The sequence below is a fragment of the Manis pentadactyla genome, chromosome 5 (assembly GCF_030020395.1).
Source record: "Manis pentadactyla isolate mManPen7 chromosome 5, mManPen7.hap1, whole genome shotgun sequence".
Lineage (NCBI taxonomy): Eukaryota > Metazoa > Chordata > Mammalia > Pholidota > Manidae > Manis > Manis pentadactyla.
The window spans coordinates 131,763,352-131,790,514 of record NC_080023.1 but is presented as its reverse complement, the minus strand read 5'-3'; the positions used below and the strand labels follow the sequence as shown (position 1 = coordinate 131,790,514).

General features: G+C 41.9%; 1 protein-coding gene across 4 annotated transcripts in view; it reads left to right on the top strand.

The window, feature by feature from the left end:
* The window catches only part of CFAP61 (cilia and flagella associated protein 61), a 406,566-nt gene that overhangs the window by 376,199 nt on the left and 3,204 nt on the right, over positions 1 to 27,163 (top strand). For 3 of the 4 annotated variants that reach the window (XM_057502682.1, XM_057502680.1, XM_057502681.1), the window contains one exon: positions 21,039 to 21,129. The exons of the other annotated variant lie outside the window; for it this stretch is intronic. In XM_057502682.1, the coding sequence (XP_057358665.1) occupies positions 21,039 to 21,129 (91 nt within the window). The remainder of the gene's footprint in view (positions 1 to 21,038; positions 21,130 to 27,163) is intronic. 4 annotated transcript variants of the gene reach the window in all.

Here is a 27,163-nt window from a genome sequence, read left to right as displayed (position 1 = left end):
GCAGTTCCAGGCCTCCACTCCCTCCCCACTCCATTTCTCTTCCTCCCTCCAGTGAGCTGGGGTGGGGGAAGGGCTTGGGTCCCACCCAGCCACAGCTTTGGTCTGTTACCCTGTTCCGTGAGGTCTGCTCTTTTCTCCAGGTGTATTCAGTCTGGTGCAATCCTCTTTCCTGTTGCTCTTTCAGGATTAGTTCTATTAATTATATTTTTGTATTATATGAGGTTTTAGGAGGAAGCCTCTGTCTCACCTCTCACACCACCATCTTTAATCTCTGTATACCACATTTTTTAATTGAAGTACAGTTGACATAATATTATATTAGTTTCAAGTATCAAGGGGTATAATTTTAAATTATGTGGTAAGAGAGTGTTTTGTTTTGTAAGAAACAAACTGTCATCCATAGTGGCTGTATCATTTTGCATTCCCACCAGCAATGAATAAGAGCTCCTGTTTTTCCACATTCTCACCAGCATTTGGTGTTGTCAATGTTTGGGATTTTAGCCATTCTAAGAGATGTGTAGTAGTATCTCATTGTTTTGATTTGCACTTCCCTTTTGACAGCTGATGTGCAGCATCTTTTCAAGTGCTTATTTGCTATCTATATATCTTCTTTGATAAGGTGTCTATTGAGATCTTTTGTCCATTTTTAAATTGAGTTGTATTTTCTTGTTGAATTTTAGGTGTTCTGGGTATTTTGGATACTAGTCCTTCACCAGATATGTGTTTTATAGATTTTCTCTATGTTTGAGGCTAGGCTTTTCATCTCATATATCACTTCATTTTGGAGAATTTTTTCATATAAAGGTTTAAATTTTTATGTAATCATATTTTTTTTACAGCCTCTGAATTTAGGAAAATTACTTAGGTAAATCTACTCCAGCTGAAAATCTCCTACTTAGGAAATCTCCAACTGGAAATTATAAAATATTTAATTTTCTTATTTCACTTTTGTACAATTTTTTTACATTGACATCTTTAGTTCTTCTAGAATATTTTTTGTGCATGTGTATAATGTAAGATAAGAACTAATTTTACATTTTCTAAATATACAGCTTTCCCAATAACTTTTACTAAATAGTCCATGTTTTTTCTATTTAATTGAAATGCTACCATTATCTTTCATGTAGATGAATCACTTTCTGGATTTGCTGTCCTTGGTCCTTTTCTTCCATTTCTGTGCTCTTCCACATTGTTTTATTTCTTATGGCATTGTAGTTTGTTTGACAGTCACATCTGAGCCAGACTCCAGCTCAGACCCACTCCCACTCAGCTCCCTCTTGTCCCTGTGTCCTCCTCTCTCCTGCCTCTTGAGAGCCCTGCTCAGTAAAGCACTTGCCTAAGGGGAAGAATTCCGTGCAGAGCCTTTTCTTTCGCGCCTCTTGTCCCTGCTCTCCTCTCAGGAGCACTCAGGAGAAGCTGTCCTCTGAGGAAAGGGCCAAAAGTATCCTAATGTTTCCAGGAGAAATTGTGGTTCAAAAGTGGAAGAATAAGACATGTGGTCTTCCAGAAACCAAGAGTGGAAAGTGCTGCCCGGTGAGCCGCGCTCAGCTGTGTCTACCCCACTGAGGGCCATGGAGTTGACAATAGGAATTGGTCCCGGGGTTTGGCTGCTTCAGAGTCAGTGCTGGGTGAGGCTCAAGAGAGGATACAACCTGAAAAGCTGGAGATGCATCCAAGGGAGCTAATTTTTCAGATGTTTTCCACGAAGTGGAATAGAAAGCTGGAAGTGCTTCAGGGGAACCTGAGTCAAGAAAGGGGTTGTTGAAGAGGACAGATTGTGAGTCTTATTTGGAAGTAAATAAATGATGCAGAAGAAAGAGGGACAATGGCAGGGCTGGGACAACTTTCCTGTCATAACAGCCATAAGAGGCAGTCTCTAAAATAAGGCAGGTTGGAATATTTAGGGGTGCAAAGATGAGGCAGCTCTCCACTGTTTTCTCAATGAAGGCAGGGTCATCAGCTGAGAGCAGAGAAAAACAGAAAGAGGTATTGGGTGTTTGAGGAGAAAGAAAGTCCTCTCAGGAGACAAAAACCTTGCCAGGGAGATGCTGGGGCTCATGGGGCAGTGGCCAGCACACATGAGGCTGAATGGGGGTGAGATCAGGCAGTGTGCTGGTGCCAGCAGGCAGACAGATGGGCTACCAGAGGGAAAGAGGATGCCAAGTCAAGGGGCCCTGAAGGAAGGGATCCCGAGCTCCACATCTAAGGAGTGGGCCTAGTGTGACCACTGTCTCAGCCTTTGTCTTCTTAGCCTCTCGGGTCCATTGTGAGAAATGAAAAATGGCCCCAAAAGCTGGCATATGGCAGCAAGGCCATAATAAACGACGCCCACAGAACCCAGGGATCGGGCTAGGCCCCTTTGGGACCCTGTCTGAGGCAGGACAGAGACAGGGACACTGCAGCAAGAACACTAAACACCCTCTCCTCTGGCTAACACGAGTGACTTCTGCTTTTGACCAGCGACCGCTTCTCCCTGCTTTTAATCCTCTTGCCTGCTGGATAGAAATGATAAAGGTATGTATCCAGCAGCAGCTCGGCCCCCTTCCCTTTACACCTTCTAGAGCTGCCAACCCAAGCCCAAATCCTGTGTAAGCTCCTCCCAGCCCCTCTTCTCAGGACATCCCTGCTCCTCACTCCGCCTGCACAACTTCCACATAAACCTGACTTTGCTTTACTGCTGAAGGTTCCCGTGGTCTTTGGCTGTTGGGAATCAACAGTTCACTCCCAGCTGTCAACCTGTTTTCATGGTCACTTATTATGCTTTCCTTGGGGTCCTTTCTCCTCCCCAATCCTACCAACTTCCTGGAAATACCCGTGTTTCCCTGGCTTTCTCTTCAATCCTCTCTTCCCTCTTTCCTGGGACCCCTGCTCTCTGACACCCTCATCAGTTCAGTCTGTGCTGCTGTTGGGCTGGCCAACTGGACGTGAGCACCTTGGTTTTCTGTAGGCTGCCTCTACCTTGTGTTAAAAAAGGAAGGGGTCCATCCATGTTGTTGCAAATGGTAGGATCTGTTTTTTCTTATGGCTGAGTAATATTCCATTGTGTATATGTACCACATCTTCTTTATCCATTCATCTACTGATGGACATTTAGGTTGCTTCCATATCTTGGCTATTGTAAATAGTGCAGTGATAAACATAGGGGTGCCTCTGTCTTTTTCAAACTGGAGTGCTGCATTCTTAGGGTAAATTCCTAGAAGTGGAATTCCTGGGTCAAATGGTATTTCTATTTTGAGCATTTTGAGGAACCTCCATACTGCTTTCCACAATGGTTGAACTAATTTACATTCCCACCTCAGTGAAATAAGCCAGGCAGAGAAAGACAAGTACCAAATGATTTCACTCATATGTGGAGTATAAGAACAAAGGAAAACTGAAGGAACAAAACAGCAGCAGAATCACAGAACCCAAGAATGGACTAACAGTTACCAAAGGGAAAGGGACTGGGGAGATGGGTGGGAAGGGAGGGATAAGGGAGGGGAAAAAGAAAGGGTGCATTACAATTAGCATGTGTAGTGTGTGTGGGGGCACGGTGAGGGCTGTGCAACACAGAGAAGACAAGTAGTGATTTTACAGCATCTTACTACGCTGATGAACAGTGACTGTGACGGGGTATGTGAGGGGGACTTGGTGAAGGGGGGAGCCTAGTAAACATAATGTTCTTCATGTAATTGTAGATTAATGATACCAAAATTAAAAAATAAATAAAATAAAAATAAATAAAAAAGGAAGGGGCTCTATCCACCTTCACCCTGTCCCCCTCCTCATCCTGAATTCTCCTTCCTTCCTGCTCCCTTGTCTCCTAAGCTGAGACCTGGGCTGAACTGCATGCCGCCTTCCTTCCTATGTCCCCTTTCCAGTGACTTGCTGCTTACATTCCACTCCACCTCCTAAACCTCCCTCCATCATCCTCTCCCATCACTGCAGTTGTTTTTTGCAAGTCCCTTAGCTTTCCTAAAACATACATATGATGGTCAAATCACTCATTTGTTTAAAACCTTTCCATGACTCTATATCACTTAAAAGATACAAATCCAAGACTCACAGACAAGCACTAGAGTCTAGCCCCAGGCTGCCGCCAGCACATTGCATCAACCTGGACGCTACAGCCACAAGCCATTAGTCATGCCCAGACTTCCCCACAGGGCTTTGTGCCTCCACCTTCCCCTGTGCTGTCCCCTTGCCTGGAACACCCGTGGCAAACACCATCTCCCCACCAGCACCCAGACAGATCCTCCTCTGAGCTTGTAACCAGCTCCAGGGGGGTTATCAGTGGAGCTTATCCATGCTCTATGATGGCACTTATCACTCAGAATTATAATTATTTTTTACATGTTTATTGTCTCTTCTTGTTGGAGAGCCTCTGGATGTAGGGCTAATGGCACAGCTGTCTTTGCATTTGGAATATTTTTCACAATAGGCATTTAGCAAATCCCTGGGCCATTTTTTTTCTTTTTATCTAGACCAGTGCTGTCTAGTAAAACTATAATGTGAAAAATATACATAATTTTAACTTTTTAGTAGTCACATTAAATCATAAAAGGAAAAAGATGAAATAAATTTTAATAATATATTTTATTTAACTTAATATATCCCAACTATTATCTCTTCAACATTTAGCCAATATAAAAATATTGAGATGTTATATGTTCTCTGTTTTTTTTATAATAACTCTTCAAAGCCCAGTGCGTATTTTATGCTTGCAGCACATCTCATGTCAAACCAGTCCCAATGCATGTGCTCAGCAGCCACGTGTGGCCGGCGGTGCACAGCTCACAGTACCTGGACTGGACAACTCAGATCTTGGCAGTGTTGCTCTGGACCTGTTTTCTTACCTATAAAACAAGAGGGGGTCCAAGAACTGTAGTCTCATATCCTTTACAGTTCTAAAAATAGGGTTCTGCTATTTCATGATGAATGAAGAGAACATCCTCTCTTTCAGAACCAAGTGTCCTTCCACCAGCTAGCAGGTGGACCCGGCCCTTTCCTTGCATTCATTTGTCCCTTGTGCTCAGAACCATGGTCCAGCCACGGATTCCTGTGGGCTCAGCTTCAAAAAGTTAACTCCATGGCCATTTCTTTACTAAGAGAATACAGTTAGGAGACTCAACTATTACTGATTTTTTTAACACTTTATTTGAAAATAATTTCAAACTTCCAAAAAGGTTACACAAATAGAACAAACAGCTGCATACCCTTCACCTAGATTCCCTAAATATTAACATTTTACTACGCTTGCTTTACCATTTTTTCTCTCTCCCTGTCTCTATCTTGACATACTTTGTGGACAGAAAGATAAAACTATTTTCCTGATCTTGACAGTAAATTGCAGGCATGATACCCTCTAAATACTTCGGTAAGTAGTTCCTAAAAATAATATAACTATAGCACAATCGTTAAAATTTTCAAATGACATTAATACAATATAAATTTGAATCTTCAATCATTCCAGCTTCACTCATTGCCCCAGTGATGTCCTTCTGGTCCAAGATCCATCCATAATCCCACATTGCAATAAGTTGTCATGGCAATTGAACCGTCTCCAGTCTGGGATGACTGCTCAGCCTTTTACTTTCACAATACTTCACTTAGGAAAATACAGGCCAGTTACTTTGTGGAATGTCTACCAGTGTGGGTTTGTCTGATGCCTCCTCATGATTCATTATGCCTTCTTGGCAGGAACCACAGGAGCAATTGTGCATCCCACTCAGTGCGTCGTATCAGGAGGCACATGGCATATGTTTGTCCTTCACCAGTATCGCCACTTGGCTAGAGTGGAGGCTGCTGGTTTCTTCTCTGGAAATGCACTATTTTTACCATCATAATCAAGTAGCGATGCTTTGAGGCTATTTTCATCACTATTTTTCCACTAATTTTAGCATCCACAAACAACTCTTGTCTGAAACAATTATTACTGTCTTGTTGGCAAAGGGTGATTTTCTAACTCCATCATTTACCCTTACTTTTCTTACTCAGCTTTCAGCTGCAAGGAAGAGTTGCCCCCTCCTCCTCCATTTATTTATTTATTCACTTCTCTCATTTACTTATTTATTCACATTTTGGGGGCATATGGATTCTTATACTGTTCCATTGGTTAATAGTTCATTACCCTTGTTTTTGGGGCAAGAACTAGGAACAGGTTTGCTGAATTTTAATATTTGATTTTGGAAACTACAAACCTGAAAATGTAGGAGTGACAAAGGAAAAGAAGGAACAGTTTATAGTTTGTCATTATATCTGTAAAAGCATCAGCAAAAATAAATGAACAAATTAGGAAAGCTTGCTATGAAAGAGAGTTATTTTAAACATGTATTAATCACTTAGTTTTTATAAACATATATTAAACATAGTGTATATATTCTGTACTAGAGAATAATATTTCTACTAAGCCTGCTTTTAAAATTTAAAGAGCAATTAATGTAACCAAAGGAATAATTAGGCAGAATATCTTGATTTCTGGGGTTTGCTACACTTGCTGCCCTGGTCTCCTAAAAGGTGATTCCACCTGGTTCTTTTGTTGGACTTGCTGGGGCTTCTGTATGCATATATACACTTTTTTCCTTTCCTACAGAAAATAGGTAGGAAATGGCCTTGGCCCTGAGCATGGCTGAGTGGCTGAGTGGCCTAATGCTAGCCTGTGCTCTCTGCAGCCTAATTAAAGGAAAATGGTTGTGCTTTCTATGAAGAGAAACGCAGAATGAGAGGGAGAGGGACACAGGAAGGGATGCTGAGGCACTAAGAGCTTTCCTTTCTCTGCAGAATTAAATGCTAACCTTGCCTCATACTCTTAGTTCCAAATTTATATAACAAATCAATGTAAATAGCTGGACAACTTCCAGGGCACTAGATTTATTGTACAAATTCAATTAATGCAGCTCTAATAAACCAGCAATGCTCAAGGAAATACTGTAGATGCAATAAAAGGGCAGATACGTAGAGCTAGGCCCAGACCAGTTCTCCTCACTCTGACACAGGGTACAGGTGTCACTGGGAGGGACCTTCAAATCCGGTCCCCACTGCAGTGAAAGGTCTGGGCATTAGGACATGCTTTAACTGGGGAACTTCAGTAGAAACAAAATTTTTCAGCATGTAAAATCTATGCTATTTCTACAAGAAGACCAGTTTGCTCTGGCAAGTCAGGCAAAAAGAAAAGTCAGAAGAAAATCCAGTCCAACTGGGCTTAATGGTGCCTGCACCTTAACTCCACTGGCCTGCCTTCCAGACCCTATCTCAGCACAGCCCACAGACACTTGGGTTAAGCATTTTAAGTTAATCAGTTCACTCTTCAAAATAACAGGCAAAAATAAGGAACTCCACTTGACACCTTTAACTTTCATTAACTCAGACCAAAAAATATATATATATATATATACACATACACACACACCTCAAGGCTTCAGTTTAACTTTTAACATATATATATATATATATAAAATTTTCTATGTATATAAAATATATATGTATCACATATATATTGAGGCTTCAGTTTAACTTTTCATGTAATTTTTCTTGATTTCCACATAACTCCTTAACATGGTAAAACTTCATGAGCTCTTCTTAGAAGACCCTCTTACCTCTGTTGCAGCTACAGTTAATTGCTGCTATAGAGCTGCAGCTAAATCCATGCATGCAGACACTCTTAAATGTAGGAAAAGCAGTCCCTGAGGAGAAAAACTGCAGTTATGCCAAAGACAGACTTTTTCAATTAGACAGCAAACAAAAAGTCCTTATTTTAATAGTTTATTCTGTCTCTAATTTACACCAGAAAGGATCTGAGGCAGCTTACACAAATATATACAATAGGATAATTAAAAATAATAATATCATAACACAATGCATACAGCCCCTTCCTCTGGGCCAGGCACAAAGCCAAACCTTTTTTCCTAGAGTGTCTCCGTGTGTTCTGATAGTAACTCTTTGAAGTAATGATCATTACCCCCATTTTACAGCCATGAAGACTGAAGCTCAGAGAGGTTAATGCTAACTAGCTCACAATGACATAAGCTAACAAGTGGCAGAGCTGAGATAATGTCATCAGTAAATGGGAAGCTAAGGGCTGGACAGCAGCATAAAGCTAAGTGGTGATGGAGAGACTGCAGGTTCCAGCAGAAGGCTTCATTTAGGAAATTCACACATTGGGCTTCGAGTTCTCAAGATCAAAGCAAGGAGGGAAATGTTATCAGTGGCTAGATTTGTAAGGCTTATAAGATAATCATATTCCATTTTCTAAGGTAAAGCCCAGTTTTTCCTGGTCTATGTATCTAGGACCCAGAAAAACAAATGTACAGCAGGCAGATCTTTCAGATAATCCTCTATGAATAGCATTTCTGAAAACCAAGACGCCCGTGGCAAGGGTGGCAGGCAGCCAGGGCTCCGTCCTATCTGGTGCTGAGTCTGATTCAGGGCAAGACCTGTGCCTGAGAGACAGCAAGCACAGCCTCCCCACTTTGGCTCAGGATCGCCCTCCAGAGACTGTCCTAGGTGTTTCCAGCTCTCCGACAAGTAAGTCCGCTGGTTGCTGAAACCCCCGTGGACAACAGCCTCCATACTCTGAGCAGGGAAAGCTACCCAAGACAGTGTATTCCTGCACCTCTGCGGCCAGATGAGGGCTCCCCGTGCACAGCGAGCCACCAGGCTTTAAGCAGTGTTAGTTTCTGGGTTCCTGGGCACACCAGGGTGATTAGCCAAACTCAGCCTCTGTACACTAACGAGCTGAGTAGCAGCAAGAGAGCAGTTGCTCATAAGCTGTTCAGAAGGTGGCTGACTCTGCTGGAGATGAGCGTTTCGGTTTAAGTGCCAGTGCAAGTAAGCCATTTTTCCTTAGAGCAGAAAACATCCATGGTCTGTTGAGGCCAGCTCTGGACTGTGACAGCAAACCATAGCCAAGTTACATTCAGAAGAGACTTGTTTTTCTGTTATTTAGATCTTTAGCAGGTGACAAGTACAAGTGGTTATCAAATAGCTAGTTGGTTTTGCTTTCAAAATCATGAATCTTACCTTCCTAACTCTGCCTCAAAGCAATAAATGGACTAGATAAATATTCTGGCAAACTCAAATTGGACAGGAAATATTCACAATCGAACTGGCTTTTGGGTCGTCACAGTTTTTTTGACACAGTGTGTCACAGGGCTGTGTCTGCTCATGTAATATGTGGCATCCCTCAGTAGACTACACTATCCCAGAAACATGTAGTCTAATTACTGAGCAAATCTAGGGTTAACTGGAAATACTTATTTGTTCCAAGTCTTATTTTTGAAAATTGTATTGAAGTGCACAAACCCACTTTCTTTCATGGGCAGAATAAAAGTGACCAGAATGCATCCTTATGGTGCAAACTAAAATTATTCCCTGTCCTCTGCATTTAAGCCAACTCAAGCCAGATGGGGATGTGTAGGACACCAGGGCTTTCCCATGGGCTTGGAGGTGGCTGTCACATATGGAGAATATTTTCTGTGGTCTTTTTTTTTCCTCCCCAAGATGTTTAATTTGGGAGCAGGTTTGAATCTAGAGTAGTAGATATGTCCTAGTTCTGGGAACTTCAACTAAACACATTCTACCAATTTTCATAAACTGAATTTGAAGATTTTTGTTAAAAGTACATACTATGGAGTCTATTGTATATTATAGCAGATGTAACATCCATTCTCTTTCCTCTTCAGAAGCAGAATCCTGGTTTTTAGAACATTACATTGTAACTACAGTACATGTCAATGATTCCTAGCCTCCCTTGCAGCTAAGGAAGCCATATGGCCAACATTTGGCCAGTAATATATAAACAGAAGTGTTGTGTAAGATGTCCAAGAATCATCCCTAAAAGAGAGGGGAAGGGTCTTCTTTTTCCCTTTCTCCATCCAAGAGCATATATGTGATGACTGAAGCTCAGCAGCTGTTTTGCATCATGAGGCCAAGGCCCTATGGATAGTCCTGTGATCTGATGTCTATGGAATCACTATACCAATCCTGGACACCCCACCTCAACTTTCTTTGTATATAAGAAAGTATACCTATGCCTTTTTACAGCCAGAGTTAGTTTGAATTAACTGAAATCAAACCTAACATTAGCTGATGCAGAAGATAGCAAGGAGAGTGTGGTGATTCATAAAGTTGCTAGAAAGGCTCAGGAATGAACATGAAGAAATGAGATTTTGTTTTGTAGTTGGTCAGAGCATGGACTTTCAGGTCAGGTAGAATTATAGTTAAGACCCAGTTAAGGCACTCATTAGTGGTGTGGCCTTGAACAAATCATTTAACCTCTCTGAATCTATTTCCTCATCAGTGAAATGGATCAGTTTGTGCCACTTTAGAGGGCTGGAATGAGGATACAGTGAGATAATGGCCAGAAACTATTTAGCACAGTGTCTGTGGGTTTATGTCCCCAGATGAATGTAGCAGTGTCTCCACCACCAAGCTGATGACATGTCCTAAGGTGTAGCGAGCATCTGCTAGGCAGTATGCAAGATACCTCAGGCAATAGAGTCACAAATTATGGAGTAATTTCAATAAGAATCATGATGTCATTTCAATAATAAGTACAAACATAACTTCAATAAGAATCATGGTGTCATTTCAATAATAAGTACAAACATATCAATTCTGTGATTTCACAGACATTATTGCTTGGGACAAGGTGGTAGTAGTTATTCTGTTTCTTTTTTAAAAGGCAAGTCAATCTAAAGAAAAATTTTGAAGTAATCAGTAATGTCCATGCAAAAATTGATGGGTTCCCTCATGACTGAAGCTTGGCAAATACTAATCAAGAGAATCAGACTTTGAAATGCAGCAACAGAAAAAACAAAGGGCAGAGGGCGAGCGGACCACAACTCACGCCTGGCTAAGCCACCCTCCGGCCTTTGCCTTCCCACATGTGCCCCTCTGCTGCCCTTTCGTGGCTGCAAAGCATAAGGCCCTAGTTGATTAATGCCCAAGAATGGCCCTCTAGCACTTCCCCTTCCTTTCCATTTTGCACCGTTGAAGTCAGAAGCTCTGGAAGACATCTAGGATATAGAAAAGAAGGGAGAGAAGTCCTGATGGGAGCACAATCGAAAAGGAGTGGGTATTGGTCAAGGGGGGAGCTGAGCCAGCAGAGAACAGAGGACAGAAGGAAGTGGGCATTGGAAACAAAGAAACAGGGTTTTGAAAGGCCTTATTGGACCTGTTAGGATGGATGCACAGATGGATAAATGGATGGATGGGTGAAAGAAGAAAGGAAGATAGGACACAGAAAGTGTGTCTGTGGCAGAGAGGGGACAGAGAAGGGGACATGGCAAAGCAAAGCGGCTTCAGAAAACACGTGTACAGACCTGCCTCCACCTCCAAACCCCCTACCCAGGCTTGTTCTGCATGCCTGCTGTGGCCCATGTAGGTGAGCATGTGGGCCAGGCTGTAGGTGACAACAGTGACCCACAGGGGGCATCAGTTGAGCTGATTGCCACCACATAGCAAGGGCCCATCATTGCCAAAACTGATTTTTTAAGAAAGGCCAAAAGTCCCAATTTTCCAATGCTGTTCCGGCCAGAGCAGAACTGTCTGCAGACTGTACCTGGACCTGGGCTGTGTGTCTGCAGCCTGGGTTACATATCCCAACTTTTGTCACCTCCTACCTGGAATGCAAACTGGAAAGCCAGACCCACAAGCCACACTCAAGCCCACGGTACTGCAAGGCAGAGCTTCAGCATGGAGCAGAACCTACAGCCAGGCACTGCAGGAGGAGCACTGTCTGTCCTCCACCATGAACTTGAGCTGGGTCAGTACAAGGAGGGTCATGCAGACAGCAGCATTCTGGAAGGAAAGCCTGCAGGCTGCAGCAGAACTCCCCGCCAGGAGAAAAGGTGACTTGCAGGTGAGCTTCCAGCTCAAGCAAACCTCTGTGCAGCTGTAAGTGGCAGCTGGGGATCCTCTTAACGGGTCTAAAACCAAAAACTGACTCTTACCACACCAAGATAAAGTTTGAATGTTTTTCATTTAAAAAAAGAAAGAGGATATTGGAGAGAGGGATGTGTCTCATCTCTGTCCACCTCCTGTTTCCTACCTGCTGCCTAATTAGCATTTCCAGAAGAAGCTCTGTGTGCCTCGCCCCTCTGCAGCTCTCCTTTCCTGTCCTCATGCCCAAAGGGCCCTGGCCCTGGAGTTGAGATCTAGGATGGAAAGACCAGGGGATTGTCTCTTCCCTCAGACACAGCACACTTCCCACCAGCCAATGGGTGCAACTTCTTCCCTGGCGCCAACTCGCTGTGCCCTTCTTGGCGTTCAGTGTGACCACTGGCTAAGGTCATACCAGAGCCCCACCCAGTGTAACCATTGACTAAGGTCATACCAGAGCCCCACCCAGTGTATATGGTTTTGTCGATAAAATAGGCTGAATGATCCGATGAGGATGCGAAGTCAGATCAATTATGTAATGATTGAACCACATCGAGCAGAAATGGTTAATTCCGTTCCACGAGTAGACATTTCCTGGGGCTTCTGAGAAAAGTATTATTTGCAAAAGTGATGGAGAATTTAAGTCCATCCAAATAAAGCAGGCCAGCCATTGGCAAAGTGAACAGAGACAGCAATGTGATCTGTTTTGGCCTTGGAGAATTCATGTAACCTTTTTCTCACAGCTCTGCAGAAACATTTTTTGTGATGTGAACAGCCAAGTCCTCACAGCCCCTGAGGAGTCACACTGTCACTGTGTTCTTGCCCAGTGTCTTTCCTGCAGCTTTCTAGGCAACCAGCTATGTAGGTGGCTCCTGTTAGTCTTCCCCTTTTGAATAAAAACTGAAAATGAAGTTAGTATTTTACAGTTTTTAAAAAATTCACAATATTCACAAGGAATCCAGATTGGTAAAGAAGAAGTTAAACTGTCACTATTTACAGATGACATGATATTGTACATAAAAAACCCTAAAGACTCCACTGCAAAACTACTAGAACTAATATCAGAATTCAGCAAAGTTGCAGGATACAAAATTAACACACAGAAATCTGTGGCTTTCCTTTACACTAACAATGAACTAATAGAGAAATCAGGAAAACAATTCCATTCTCAATAGCATCAAAAAGAATAAAATACCTAGGAATAAACCTAACCAAGGAAGTGAAAGACCTATACCCTGAAAACTATAAGACACTCTTAAGAGAATTTAAAGGGGACACTAACAAATGGAAACTCATCCCATGCTCCTGGCTAGGAAGAATTAATATCGTCAAAATGGCCATCCTACCCAAAGCAATATACAGATTCGATGCAATCCCTATCAAAGTACCAACAGCATTCTTCAATGAACTGGAACAAATAGTTCAAAAATTCATATGGAAACACCAAAGACCCCAAATAGCTAAAGCAATCCTGAGAAGGAAGAATAAAATGGGGGGGGGGTCTCACTCCCCAACTTCAAGCTCTACTACAAAGCCACTGTAATCAAGACAATTTGGTACTGGCACAAGAACAGAGCCACAGACCAGTGGAACAGAATAGAGACTCCAAACATTAACCCAAACATATATGGTCAACTAATATTCGATCAAGGGGCCATGGACATACAATGGGGAAATGACAGTCTCTTCAACAGATGGTGCTGGCAAAACTGGACAGCTACATGTAAGAGAATGAAACTGGATCACTGTTTAACCCCACACACAAAAGTAAATTTGAAATGGATCAAAGACTTGAACGTAAGTCATGAAACCATAAAACTCTTAGAAAAAAACATAGGCAAAAATCTCTTAGACATAAACATGAGTGACCTCTTCTTGAACATATCTCCCTGGGCAAGGGAAACAAAAGCAAAAATGAACAAGTGGGACTATATCAAGCTGAAAAGCTTCTGTACAGCAAAGGACACCATCAATAGAACAAAAAGGTATCCTACAGTATGGGAGAATATATTCATAAATGACAGATCCAATAAAGGGTTGACATCCAAAATAAATAAAGAGCTCACACACCTCAATAAACAAAAAGCAAATAATCCAATTAAAAAATGGGCAGAGGAGCTGAATAGACAGTTCTCTAAAGAGGAAATTCAAATGGCCAACAGACACATGAAAAGATGCTCCACATCGCTTGTCATCAGAGAAATGCAAATTAAAACCACAATGAGATATCACCTCACACCAGTAAGGATGGCTACCATCCAAAAGACAAACAACAACAAATGTTGGCGAGGCTATGGAGAAAGGGGAACCCTCCTACACTGCTGGTGGGAATGTAAATTAGTTCAACCATTGTGGAAAGCAGTATGGAGGTTCCTCAAAATGCTCAAAATAGAAATATTTGACCCAGGAATTCTACTTCTAGGAATTTACCCTAAGAATGCAGCACTCCAGTTTGAAAAAGACAGAGGCACCCCTATGTTTATCGCTGCACTATTTACAATAGCCAAGATATGGAAGCAACCTAAGTGTCCATCAGTAGATGAATGGATAAAGAAGATGTGGTACATATACACAATGGAATACTCAAAATATACACAAAATGAATACTCAGCTATACGAAAAAAACAGATCCTACCATTTGCAACAACATGGATGGAGCTAGAGGGTATTATGCTCAGTGAAATAAGCCAGGCAGAGAAAGACAAGTACTAAATGATTTCACTCATATGTGGAGTATAAGAACAGAGGAAAACTGAAGGAACAAAACAGCAGCAGAATCACAGAACCCAAGAATGGACTAACAGTTACCAAAGGGAAAGGGACTTAGGAGGACAGGTGGGAAGGGAGGGATAAGGGTGGGGAAAAAAAGGGGGGTATTACGATTAGCATGTATAGTGTGTGTGGGGCACGTGGAAGGCTGGCAACACAGAGAAGACAAGTAGTGATTTTACAGCATCTTACTACGCTGATGGACAGTGACTGTGAAGGGGTATGTGGGGGGGACTTGGTGAAGGGGGGAGCCTAATAAACATAATGTCCTTCATGTAATTGTAGATTAATGATACCAAAAAAAAATTCACAATATTCATGAAAATACAAATTTTCAAAAGTTTATCACTAATGCTGATTATCCATAGCACTTGGGGCCATTAAATGCAGACCTGTCCCTCAGCTTTGGAAAGGATTCCAGATGATCCTGTCATTTCTATGAAGATGGAAGAAACTAAAGCAGAGAAGTCATTCAGTTTGGGAAGCAAAAAGTAACCTTCAAATGTTTCATACAGTAAAACTTTTTTCTAATATACCTTATATCCAGAGGAGATGATCTTCATTTGACTCAGTGTTGTCATCAGTTGCAAAATGAGTTTGGTTAAGTTCAAAGATTTTCTAATTTAATAATGAAAGATGCCATGTGTCTGGGATGACTTAGAGGAGGCTACTCAAAAGTTCCTCTTGCTCACACATGCTGGGTGAGCAGCTGGGGCAAAAGCTGCCGCTGGAGAGGAGAGAGTGCAGCCCTCACCTGCAGGTGTCCTCGGGTCTGGGCCCCACCTGCTTCTTCAGTCCCCCGAGGACCAGCCTGTTGTGGATGCTGTGGGGACTCCTAGGCCACCATGCACAGGAGAAAAGGACAAGCCCTCAGTTAGCTTTCCTGCAAGGTCAGATATGCCCCACACCATAAAAGTGGTGAAGAGAAAGTGAGTGGAAGTACTGAGGCCAAGAGTTAGCGTCCAAGAGGAGATCTCGGTTGAACTTGAGCACTGGATAGTACTGGGGAAGACACAGATGCGGAACAGGGTCCTCTGGGCTGCAGAGGCTGCACAGAGCCCGTCAGAGGGAAGGCCGGGGTGGAAGGTGTTTGGAGGGGACAGGAGGATGTGACAATCTCAGACCCTCCACAGGGAGGAGGCCACTTTGGGAGCAGTCTGAGTCAGTCTCCCCAGCCCAGTGCGGAGGAGGGGACCCTGGAAGCTCCACAGCCCACAGCTATGAGCTGCAGAAAGGGAGTTGGCTGTGGCTTTCTGGAATTCCAGTTCCTGGGTAGCTGAAGTGGTCAATGTAGGAAATGCTCAGCTAGATTCCACCTGCCATGGCTGGTGCTGTCTTTCCCATGAAGGATCAAAAATGAATTATAACACAAGCCCACTTAATTTTTTCCATAATGGGATTAAATTTGCCTGCGTTGAATAAAACACACTGGCACACACTGGAAGGAAACAGGTCCAGACTGCCTGCTGCCTGAGATGCTTTCGCCCACCTGAGAGGGTCTTGTCTGTTTAAGGTTTGCAAACTAGAACTCTCAACATGCAGCTTATTCCTTGTCCACAACAAATCTGGTTCTGCAATTCTTACCCCATCTTTACACATGTTTTGTTTCCTTTGATAACTGAAGCAAATGGATTTTTAGCAAGTAAATCATAATGCCTGCACTGAAAAATTTCCTCTAAAAATCATAGAGGATTTTTTAATAAAAAATAGAAATCCACATAGCTTTCATCCTAAACTGATCCCCAACTCCAGCATCTTAGCAAACCAAAGCCTCAGGCCACACAGCCATTGATCTGCAGGGCTTCTGGCAGGTCCAGGAGGCATAGTGCTTTGTGTTGGGGGGATGCTACTCTATTTCTGGGAGAAATATTGATATATAGGGCTCTTAAAATATTTTATACAATTGTTATACAGTCCCATTTTCTCTAATAAAAGTCTATTTCCTAAAACTTCAGGGGTTCAGAGGGAGGAAGGGATGCATAGGTGAAGCACCAAGGATTTTTAGGGCAGTGGAACTATTCCACACTGTACTGTGGTGGTGGACACGTGATATGATGCATTTGTCAAAATGTGCGGGGTACAACTCTACCTACCAATGACCCGTAGTGTAAATAATGGACTTTAGTTTAGAATAACATATCAACTGGTTCATCAGTTGTAAAAAGTGTGCCTCACGAATGCAAGATGTTTATAATAGGGAAAATTGAAGGAGGAATAGAAGAGGGAATGTCTGGGAACTCTGTACTTTCTGCCCCATTTTTTTTCTGTTTGTCAACATCTGCTCTAAAAATAAAATCTATTAATTTTTAACAAATTAATTTGCCAGAAACAAGAAGGTCTCAGGAAGTGTGCAAGTGAATTATGGACGACAAGCTACCTGGGGGCTGGAGTGGTAAATGACCAAGGACTCCAGCCTGGCGTCACACAAAGGAAAAGGGTGTCCTCATCAGAGTGCCCCCCCTGAGGACATCTAGTGAGCCCCTTAAAAATCACTACCAAAATAAGCAGCTTCTGTAAGAACTGGGGAAGAACCTTGCAAGTAAGGTTTTTCACCTGGTAGATTTTGGGTACAATTTTTTTTTCTCAATCAGAGGCACTGATTCTTTTACATCACTATCTAAAACCCTTTCTATCTAATGCCTGCCCTACAAAATAAAAGCTACTTTATCTGATGATGGAGCTGTTGAGTTGCAATTGTAGTAGCTGACCTTCCAGGGATTGACCAAGTCTCGGTGTCACCTTATACAGTTTTAGCCCCATCTGTGTGGCAGGCTGTGGGCGATCTGATATTGAAGATAGAGGTACAGAAGCTGCTCTCCACGTGGGGCTAGAGCCCCCACGCTTTTCTCGGTGACACACCAGCTTCCCCAGTGTGGGAGCGTTATCATTTCATGACCCCTATAGGACTTGCCTCTAGGGACCATCACTAAAGCCGCAATCAAATTGAGAAGGAGCCTTTAAAAGTCAACTCATTGATCTGGTTTCTACAGCTTTTTTATTATTACACTTTACTCTAATAGAAGCCAAGAGTTATTTCTTGAGAGGGAAAGAAAACCAAATGAAGTTCCATATACCTTTCTCTTTTACAAATATAAATGGCTGCCACAGATGAATTCCATGAGTGTTAGTAGCAAATTGTCTGCTACAGAGATTGTCACCTTCTGGACAAGGGACCCAAAAAGTTTTATCATAGAGACAATGGTAGGAAATGTAAAAGAAATTTAAAAAATTTAAGTCACCTAGATCACTGGTCTGCAAAGTGCAATGTACCACGATGAGAATAGAGGTCATCAAATGCTTAGGTGCCATTTCTGCTGGACACTCATGTGAAAGGCTATGGAGAGTTTCAAAAACAGCAAAAGAAAGAATTTGCAAAACATCTGACTTCCTCTTGGCTACCCACAGCCCCCAGGCACTGTGCACACAGGCTTAGCAGCTATATTTTTCAGAGGATTGACGACCAGTTGCATCTCCAGCCATCTGTGTTTGGCCTCAAGGACAGAGGCTGTGGGAATGTGGGTGTTAGACGGTGGGCCACAGCCCGAGGTGGGCAGCAGTGTGACCCTAGGGGAAACAGGGTTTCTCCAGAACTCCCTCTTTGAAGCAGCTGATGAAGAGAGCCGAGCTGTGATGGCTCTGGCCTGGCTGGAGACAGCCCTGAAACAGCACCTGGGTGGCTGGAGCAAGGTGTGCTAGGGCAGGGAAAGCAGAGCGCGCCGAGGAAAGTGACTGCAAACCCTGGAAACCAAGAGGGTGTGGAGCCCTGATGGTGCCATGGCAACACACATGGGGGGGGGGGGTCGGCAACCGAGGGGAGATAGTGATACATTTAAAAGGGCCCAGTGGTTTCTAACTTACGAGTTATGATGGTTTCAAGGTGTACATGCCCACAATCCCCTGAAACATTACCAGAAGCTGTTCAGACCTAAGAGGCAGGGACCATCCCTGCAAGACTGTCTGGTCTCAAGCTATTACTGCTGCTTTGGCCCAGAAGCTACGCTCTGGGCTGGGTCACATCGCCCCCCGAGCCTTCCCTCTGAGGAGCCTGCCCCACACCAGTCTTCACTCTGGGAATCAGATGGGTGTTAGATGTTGGATGTCAGCAGGGTTTGTAGAGGCCCAGAACCCCAGCCAAAAAAACCCCCCAATGACCTGATTCCACTCCTTCAGTGCCCTTGAAGAAGTCTAGAGACAAGCAGTCCTCTGACAGATCTCCACAGAAAGCCCTTCTGACACGGGAGCCTTCCATTCTGCAGGGCTCAGATACACCATCCTGATGTGGGACCCATGCCCGGCTTTCCTGCTGTCCCAATGGGGTGCTCTCTTTTGTAATCCTACTGATCTTGAGGCATTTTGCAGAGTTTTGTCACACATTTATTCAGCAGAACTTTGTTCTAAATTAATGGAAGGCCAGTGAGGGCTAGGCCATATGGAATGTGTACAGTGCAGTGTGTGTTCTTTCATTCATCACTATTCCTGCTTTCACTCAGTAAGCATCTCTGGGATGCCACGGCAGGCAAGTGCTAGATGCGCACAAGTTGATTACAGCAGTTTTTCCTTATCTGCAGCACATACAATTCCAAGATCCCCAGCAGACGCTTAAAACCAAGTGTAGTACTGAACCTCTATATACTGTTTTTTTTTCCTGTACATGCATACCTATGATAAGGTTTAATTTATAAATTAGGCACAGTAAGAGATTAACAACTAATAATAAAACAGCAATTATAATATACTGTAATGTGAGGTGGTCTCTCTGACACTGTACTGTGCTCACTTTTCATCTTGTGATGATGTGAGATGATAAAATACCTACATGATGAGATGAAGTGGGGTGAATGACATTGTGATGTAGTGTTATGTCAGAAGGAGGATCTGCCTCTAGGCCATAGTTGGCCATAGGGAACTGTAGCCCCAGAAAGTGAAACAGCAGACAAGGGGTGACTGTTACACACAGCAAATCTGACCGAACTCCCACGCCTTGGAGCATCCTTCCTTCCCTTCCCCTCCTGGAGCTCACCTCCTAGGCTCAGCCCTGTGTGTGCCTCCCTCCACCCACCTGGTGGCCCCAGGCACACCCTGCCTCCCGGTGATCACACCTGCCCTTCCCTCTCTCTGGAAGGCTCTCCCGTGGCTTGCTTGCTCTCTTCCCTCAGGTTTTTGCTTGCTGGGTCCCTGCCTGAGGTGTGAGCCTTGCTTAGGCCTCCCCTGTCCCAGCCGGTTTCCTCCTAAGCAGTTCTCAAGTCATCATGTGGTGTATTTACCAACTGTTGCTTGAATAAAAGCTCCAGGGTGACCGGGATGTTTGTGTTGTGGTCCCTGTTGCTTCCCCAGCACCCAGAACAGCGCTGGACCCATAACAGGTATGGAGTAAATATTAGTGGAATTAGCAGTTAGATGAATCTGAATGATAAAGTAGGTAGTTAAGCATGAAATTAGGTCATATTCTGGTCAAGCAAGTGGGTGGCAGGGAAGTGCTAAGCTTGCTGAGCACTGACTTGTTGTTACACTTGATTTGTGACGGGTCACTTGTCCCTGCAACCATTGCCTCCTGCCCTAAGAATTTAAGACTCGGAAAACAGTAGGTGCTTCTCTGCTATGGGCACCAACTTTTTCTTCCCCTGTGTGTACACACATGACATCCGTTACCAGGAATAGGAAAGACAAACTCACATCCAGAGGAGAGAGAAACCCACAGCCTCAACATGTCTGCAACCTTGATGAAGGGAAGTTTCCTGTTACAGGTTATTTCACATTAAAATAAAGTAAGAGTTAATACCAGGAAGTGTTCTTGGTTCTTCCAAAAAGGGGTCATATTTTCAGCAATCAACTGTAAATAAAAGATGGCCAAATTGTTCTCCATGCAGGAAAGCATTTATTCAGTTTCCAGTGAAAAGTTAGCAAATATAAACACCAAAAGTGCTGCTCACCTAAAAGAGATTCAATTAAGACCATGTTGCAAAACCAAGGTGGCCTGTTTTTCTGGTCATTATTAATCCAGAAACCTTAATGATGAACAACATTTGTGTTATTGTCTACCCAAATTTAATTTGTTTAGGCAGCAGTTCAGTTAATCCTGCAATCTGTTTTTCTCAAACGAGGGCAGATAATGGAGACACCGTTCTTTACAAGTCTTCAGGCTTTTAAATTCTGATAAAATCAGGATTCTTCACTGGGTCTTGCCCCAGCTCTGAATTAAACCACTTTAAATGTAATTATGGAACCTGGCCTTACATCAGGAACATCCATTTAAAAAATTGATTGGCCAGCCTGTTCCACGAGGCATTTTATGAGCAAACGATTGCAGTGGGACCAGAACTGAAATCTCTAAAGGCAAAAAAGCAGGTAAATACTTTATTAGTGGTAATGAGAGGGTTTCCAGCTAACTGAATCTTTTCTTTCCTCACTAGCTACTTCATGGAGTCATGGTGCATGGCCCTCTTTCACGATCGTTTTATTGATCTCAGGAAAGAGTTACGCCAAATCTTAACCTCCAAGAAGGTAAGAGTGATTAATGGATATGTGGATTGTTCTTTGCAAATTACAAGCAACAACTGATAATTGTTGATCACTTAGACTCTTCCCTATATCCCCACTTTTATGGTTTTACTCTTAAAAACAACTGTATTTCATATTAACAAAGGATGGAGTATGTAAACAGTGATAGTTCAGAGAAAGTGGACTATTTAAATGTTTTTATGAGAGGCACATGTCTTTTTCCTTTTTACAAGTAAGTGTATTTTCATTATCAGCTAACAGTGTTGGCTGAAAACTGGTTATGAGTTAGATCTACTTGCCCTCAAGAATGAACACTGCATTCCTTTAGTTTCTGTCCATATTTGCCAGCCACCCAGTAAACATTTGTGGCATGTGTTATTACAAAGCTGTAAAGAAAAGCCATCAGATGACTAAACACTCTTTTTATAAAGGAAACTTCTTCCTCAAAGCGATACAGAATGAACTGGAAGTTAAGCTACATATCCTAAAGTCTTTAAATTATTCTGCTCAGCCCTGGAGTTCTTACTAGAGTTGCGGAAAATAACATCTGTGCTCAAAATGTGGTCAAATAGCCATTCTAAATGGGCAAGTCCTATATCTCTTGTTACTTCAGCTTGAGAGCACCTGTGCCCTCTGAAGGGTCCTGGGGTGTGGCAACCATATTGGGTGGCACAGATACAGATCACGTGTGAATATCCAGTGCATGTAGCCACAGCACGCACCACCTCACTTCATCATAACTAGAATCCTTTGAGGCAGGTGGAGGTACTGTTGTTATTATCTTGGCTTTACCAATGAGGAAACTGAATCTGAGAGGTTTTAAAGGACCTACCCAGGGTTACACAGCCAGTCAGTGCCCAGCAAGCTTCACTTGAGGATTTTTCCTTCGAAGCCAGGAACATTGGCACTGAGCAGTATGGACCAAACTGTGTGCTTGCTGGCATCTCCTCATTGTCCCCACCTTTGCAGTTTATTCCTGGGGCCCGATCTGAGAAATGTAAATAATTCTACTAATCTGAAGTAGATGCAGATTGGGAAAAAGAGGTTTAACATTTAAACCAAACTCATTTGTCTTTCAGATCCACATAGGTGGTTACCAGGTAGGTAAATATACATGAGGGAAGTAGAGGGGACTGTGGTGAAATGCAAAACCAACCACTGCTGAAGTCATTCAAATTGGAAAAAACAGAAAGGGAGAGAAAGAAAAGGTGCTACAGGTCAAACAGGTCCCTGCCCTTCATCATGAGATAAGGTAACTCTTAGGTGACGTAGGAATTGGAGTTGTAAGCCTGCTGCTCACCGAACTTTGCTCAGCAGCTTAGATCCTTCCTTCTCAAAATGTAGTCTGCAGCTCACTGCTACCCCACAGTAAAGATTCCTTAGTTTCTAGTTTCCATCAAAACTGTGCCTAAATCCTTCTAAACCCCAAATCTGAGCTCCTCAGTTAACATTTTGCACAGAGCCAAGGGGTTTTTAGGCATTAAGCTTAAAAGGGAAGCTTTCCCTTCACCTTTCCAGTTGCTTTTCACAGCACTCACTAAGACACCCTCAGCCTCTTATCCATGAATAGACATTTGCCATGCATCAGTTTGCCATGCATGAACTCAGTGTGGACCCCAGGCCCTTTCAGTAGACCAGAAGTAGCCATGGACATTTGCAGAATACACAGCAAGGTCTCCCCAACCATTCTTGTGGGTTTTCTAGATTTACAGAAAGTAAAACTTCTGGGAAAAAAAAGCCTCCACAGAGGGATTGTTCTGGTTTCCACATTTAAATCTGTCAAAGGGGAAAGACCACAAAAAGAGTGGTGCATGCAGTGGTGTCTGCCTCTAGCTCAGATCTCTGTGGAGCAGGAATGAACTGTTCCCACCTCAGAGTGGATGAAGAGCAAAAGAGAGGATGTGTGCAAGGGCATGCCACAGAAGAATGGCCCCAGTAAGTGCTGGCCACACAAGTAACAGTGGTGGGGATAGTTACAGTGGAGATACATTGACACGGAGGTGGTAGTCTTCTAAACAGACTTCTAGGAATTTTGTTTAAGAGTCTGATAATAAGAAAATATAGAGGATAGTCTCACTAAAGAATAACAGTAATTACTTTGCTCAAATATTGAGATGATGTGACCCATTTCATTTCATTTTCTGCCTTGTCTTTAGGGAAGTACAGGAGTTCAGTCCCATTAACCATGAGATCTTAGAGCTTGGTATATCAATTTTCTGGTCCCTCAGTATGTAGAGAAGGGAATAAAACTGTTATCTGTTCTTATAAGTCATCTCAAATCTATGTCATTTATTTAAAAAGCAAGCTCATATAAGACATCTCAAATCCTTCTGTGGAAGTAAAGACAGGAACAGATCCTAAATCTACCAGCCCTGCAGTTAGCTGTGGCTTACAACAAAGAGTCACTGACCAAGATGAAATTTTGCATAGTCAAAATTGTCCTTTTAGAAAGATATAATGATTATAAATATATATACACACAACAGAACCCCAAAATATGTGAAGCAAAAGTTGGTAGAGTTGAAGGAGGATATGGCTCTAAAATACTAGTTGGAGACTTCAACATCTCACTTTCAGTAGTGAATAGAACAACTAGATTAAAGATCAATAAGAAATAGAGGACTTGAACAGCACTACAAACAAACTGGACCTAGTGGATATACACGAAACACTGTACTCAACAGGTGAATGCACATTCTTTATAAGTGCACATGGAACATTCTCTCAAACAGGCCAAATATTAGATAACATAACAATGTCAGTGATTTTTTTTTATTTTGATATCATTAATGTACAGTTACTTGAACAACATTATGGTTACTAGACTCCCCCTATAATCAAGTCCCCACCACCTACCCCATTACAGTCACTGTCCATCAGCATAGTAAGATGCTATAGAATCTTTACTTGTCTCCTCTGTGTTATACTGTCTTCCCCATGTCCCCCCCCCTTCATTATGTCTGCTAATCGTAGTGTCCCGTTTTCCCGCTTATCCCTCCCTTCCCACCCATCCTCCCCAGTTCCTTTCCCTTTGGAAACTGTCAGTCCATTCTTGGGTTCTGTGAGTCTGCTGCTGTTTTGTTCCTTCAGTTTTTGCTTTGTTGTTTCACTCCACAGATGAGTGAAATCATTTGATACTTGTCTTTCTCTGCCCGGCTTATTTCACTGAGCATAATACCCTCTAGCTTCATCCATGTTATTGCAAATGGCAGGATTTGTTTTCTTCTCATGGCTGAATAATATTCCATTGTGCGTATGTACCACATCTTCTTTATCCATTCATCTACTGATGGACACTTAGGTTGCTTCCATTTCTTGGCTATTGTAAATAGTGCTGCGATAAACATAGGGGTGCATATGTCTTTTTCAAACTGGGCTGCTGCATTCTTAGGGTAAATTCCTAGGAGTGGAATTCCTGGGTCAAATGGTATTTCTATTTTTAGTTTTCTGAGGAACCTCCATACTGTTTTCCATAATGGTTGAACTAGTTTACATTCCCACCAGCAGTGTAGGAAGGTTCCCCTTTCTCCACATCCTTGCCAACATTTGTTGTTGTTTGTCTTTTGGATGTTGGCCTTCCTAACTGGTGTGAGGTGATATCTCATTGTGGTTTTAATTTGCATTTCTCTGATGATTAGTGATGTGATGTGGAGCATCTTTTCATGTGCTTGTTGGCCATCTGACTTTCTTCTTTGGAGAAGTGTCTGTTCTGCTCCTCTGCCCATTTTTTAATTGGCTTATTTGCTTTTTGTTTGTTGAGGTGCATGCGCTCTTTCTATAATTTGGATGTCAACCCCTTATCAGACATGTCATTTATGAATATATTCTCCCATACTGTAGAATGTCTTTTTGTTCTACTGATGGTGGCCTTTGCTGTACAGAAGCTTTTTAGTTTGATATAGTCCCACTTGTTCATTTTTGCTTTTGTTTCCCTTGCCTGGGGAGATATGTTCATGAAGAAGTTGCTCACGTTTATGTCCAAGACATTTTTGCCTATATTTTTTTCTAAGAGTTTTATGGTTTCATGACTTACATTCAGGTCTTTGACCCATTTTGAGCTTACTTTTGTGTACGGGGATTGCTTTAGGCATGATGGCCATTTTGACAATATTAATTCTTCCTAGTCAAAATCATGGGATGAATTTCTGTTTATTAATGTTCCCTTTAATTTCTCTTAAGAGTGTCCCAGCCCTGGAAGATGACTGGTTAGCCAGAGACGGGTAAGATTCCTCAAGGGAGGAACAACCTAAGACAGGCACAGTCGCAGGGGGGCCATCAGGTGAGAAATTGGGGATCAACAGAGGTGAGGCTTAGAACCTCACCCCCCCATTCTGAGAGAAATCTTCTGCATACGTGGATGTTTTATTGCCCTTGTCTAGCTTGGATTAACACATAGTCTACAGGCACACACCTGATCATCTACATTTGCTCCCTTATAACACTAAACTATGTTTTCTATCTTTATCGTGTATCTATCTACCACTTCAGCATTTTATTAAAAATAATAATAATAAAGAGAGAAATGTGGTATCCACATATAAATCAAGTATAAAAACCAAATGAGTATTCATATTTGAACTGACTGTTTATAGTTCATAATGCATGAGCAAAACCGAAAGTTTCTGTGATGACTGCCCTTGTACTGTTCACTATGTAACTTATTCACTATGTAAGAATTTGTTCTCCATGTAAGAACTTGTTTGTTATGCCTCAGAAGATTGGAGACTGACGAAAATTAGGCTTGGGGTGGATTAATGATTGTGCATTGAGCATTGACTCCCCTATACAGAATTTTATTGTTGTTGACAACCATTTGATCAATAAATATGAGAGATGCCCTCACAAAAAAAAAAGGTGAATTTTATGTAATGTGAATTATATCTCAAATAAAAGAAAAAAAAAGAGTGTCCCATAGTTTTCAGGGTACAGGTCTTTCACTTCCTTGGTTAGGTTTATTCCTAAGTATTTTATTCTTTTGGATGCAATTGTGAATGGAATTGTTTTCCTGATTTCTCTTTCTGATAGTTCATTGTTAGTGTATAGGAATGCCACAGATTTCTGTGTATTAATTTTGTATCCCACAACTTTGCTAAATTCAGATATTAGATCTAGTAGTTTGGGAGTGAATTCTTTTATGTCAGTGATTTTTAAAAGACTGATACAAAATATATTCTCCAGCTACAATGGAATAAAACTAGAAATCAAAAATAGAGGGAAAACAAGTATTTGCAAAATTGTTGAAATTAAACAACAGACTCTTAAGCAACTTCTTTAATTTCAAAGAAGAAACCAAATGGGATATTTGAAGTATTTTGAGACAAATGAAAACAAAAACACAGCATGCCAAAATTTATAGGATGCAATGAAAGCAGTTTTCAGAGGAAAATTAATTTATAGGTGTAATGCCTACATTTTTAAAAAGGAAAAATCTGAAATCAATAACATTAGTTATTTCTTTTTCTAGAAAAAGAAAGCTAAACTAAACCAAATGCTAGCAGAAGGAGAAAATAATAAAAATTAGGGTGGAGATCAATAAAGAATTGAAAAACAACAGAGAAAACTAATGAAACCAAAAGATGTTTCTTTGAAAAGATCAATAAAATTAATAAACCTTTAGCTAGACTAAGAGTCAAATTACTAAAATCAGAAATGAAATGAAAGTAGGATTTCAAATGAAAGATAAACATTTCTATTGATCTTATAGAAATAACAAAGGATTATAAGAGAATACTATGAATAATGTATGTCAACCAATTAGATAACCTAAATGAAATGGACAAATTCCTAGAAACATGCAAACAACAAACACTGACTCAATAAGAAGTAGAAAATCTCAACAGACCACAACAACTAAAGGCATTCAATCAGCAATTAAAACCCCCTGACAAAGAAAATTCCAGAACCAGATGGATTCACTGGTGAATTCTACCACACATTTAAAGAAGAATTAACACCAATCCTTCTCAAACTTCTCCAAAAAATAGAAGAGGAAGGTATACTTCCTAGCCCATTCTTTGAGGCTTGAACTACCCTGATA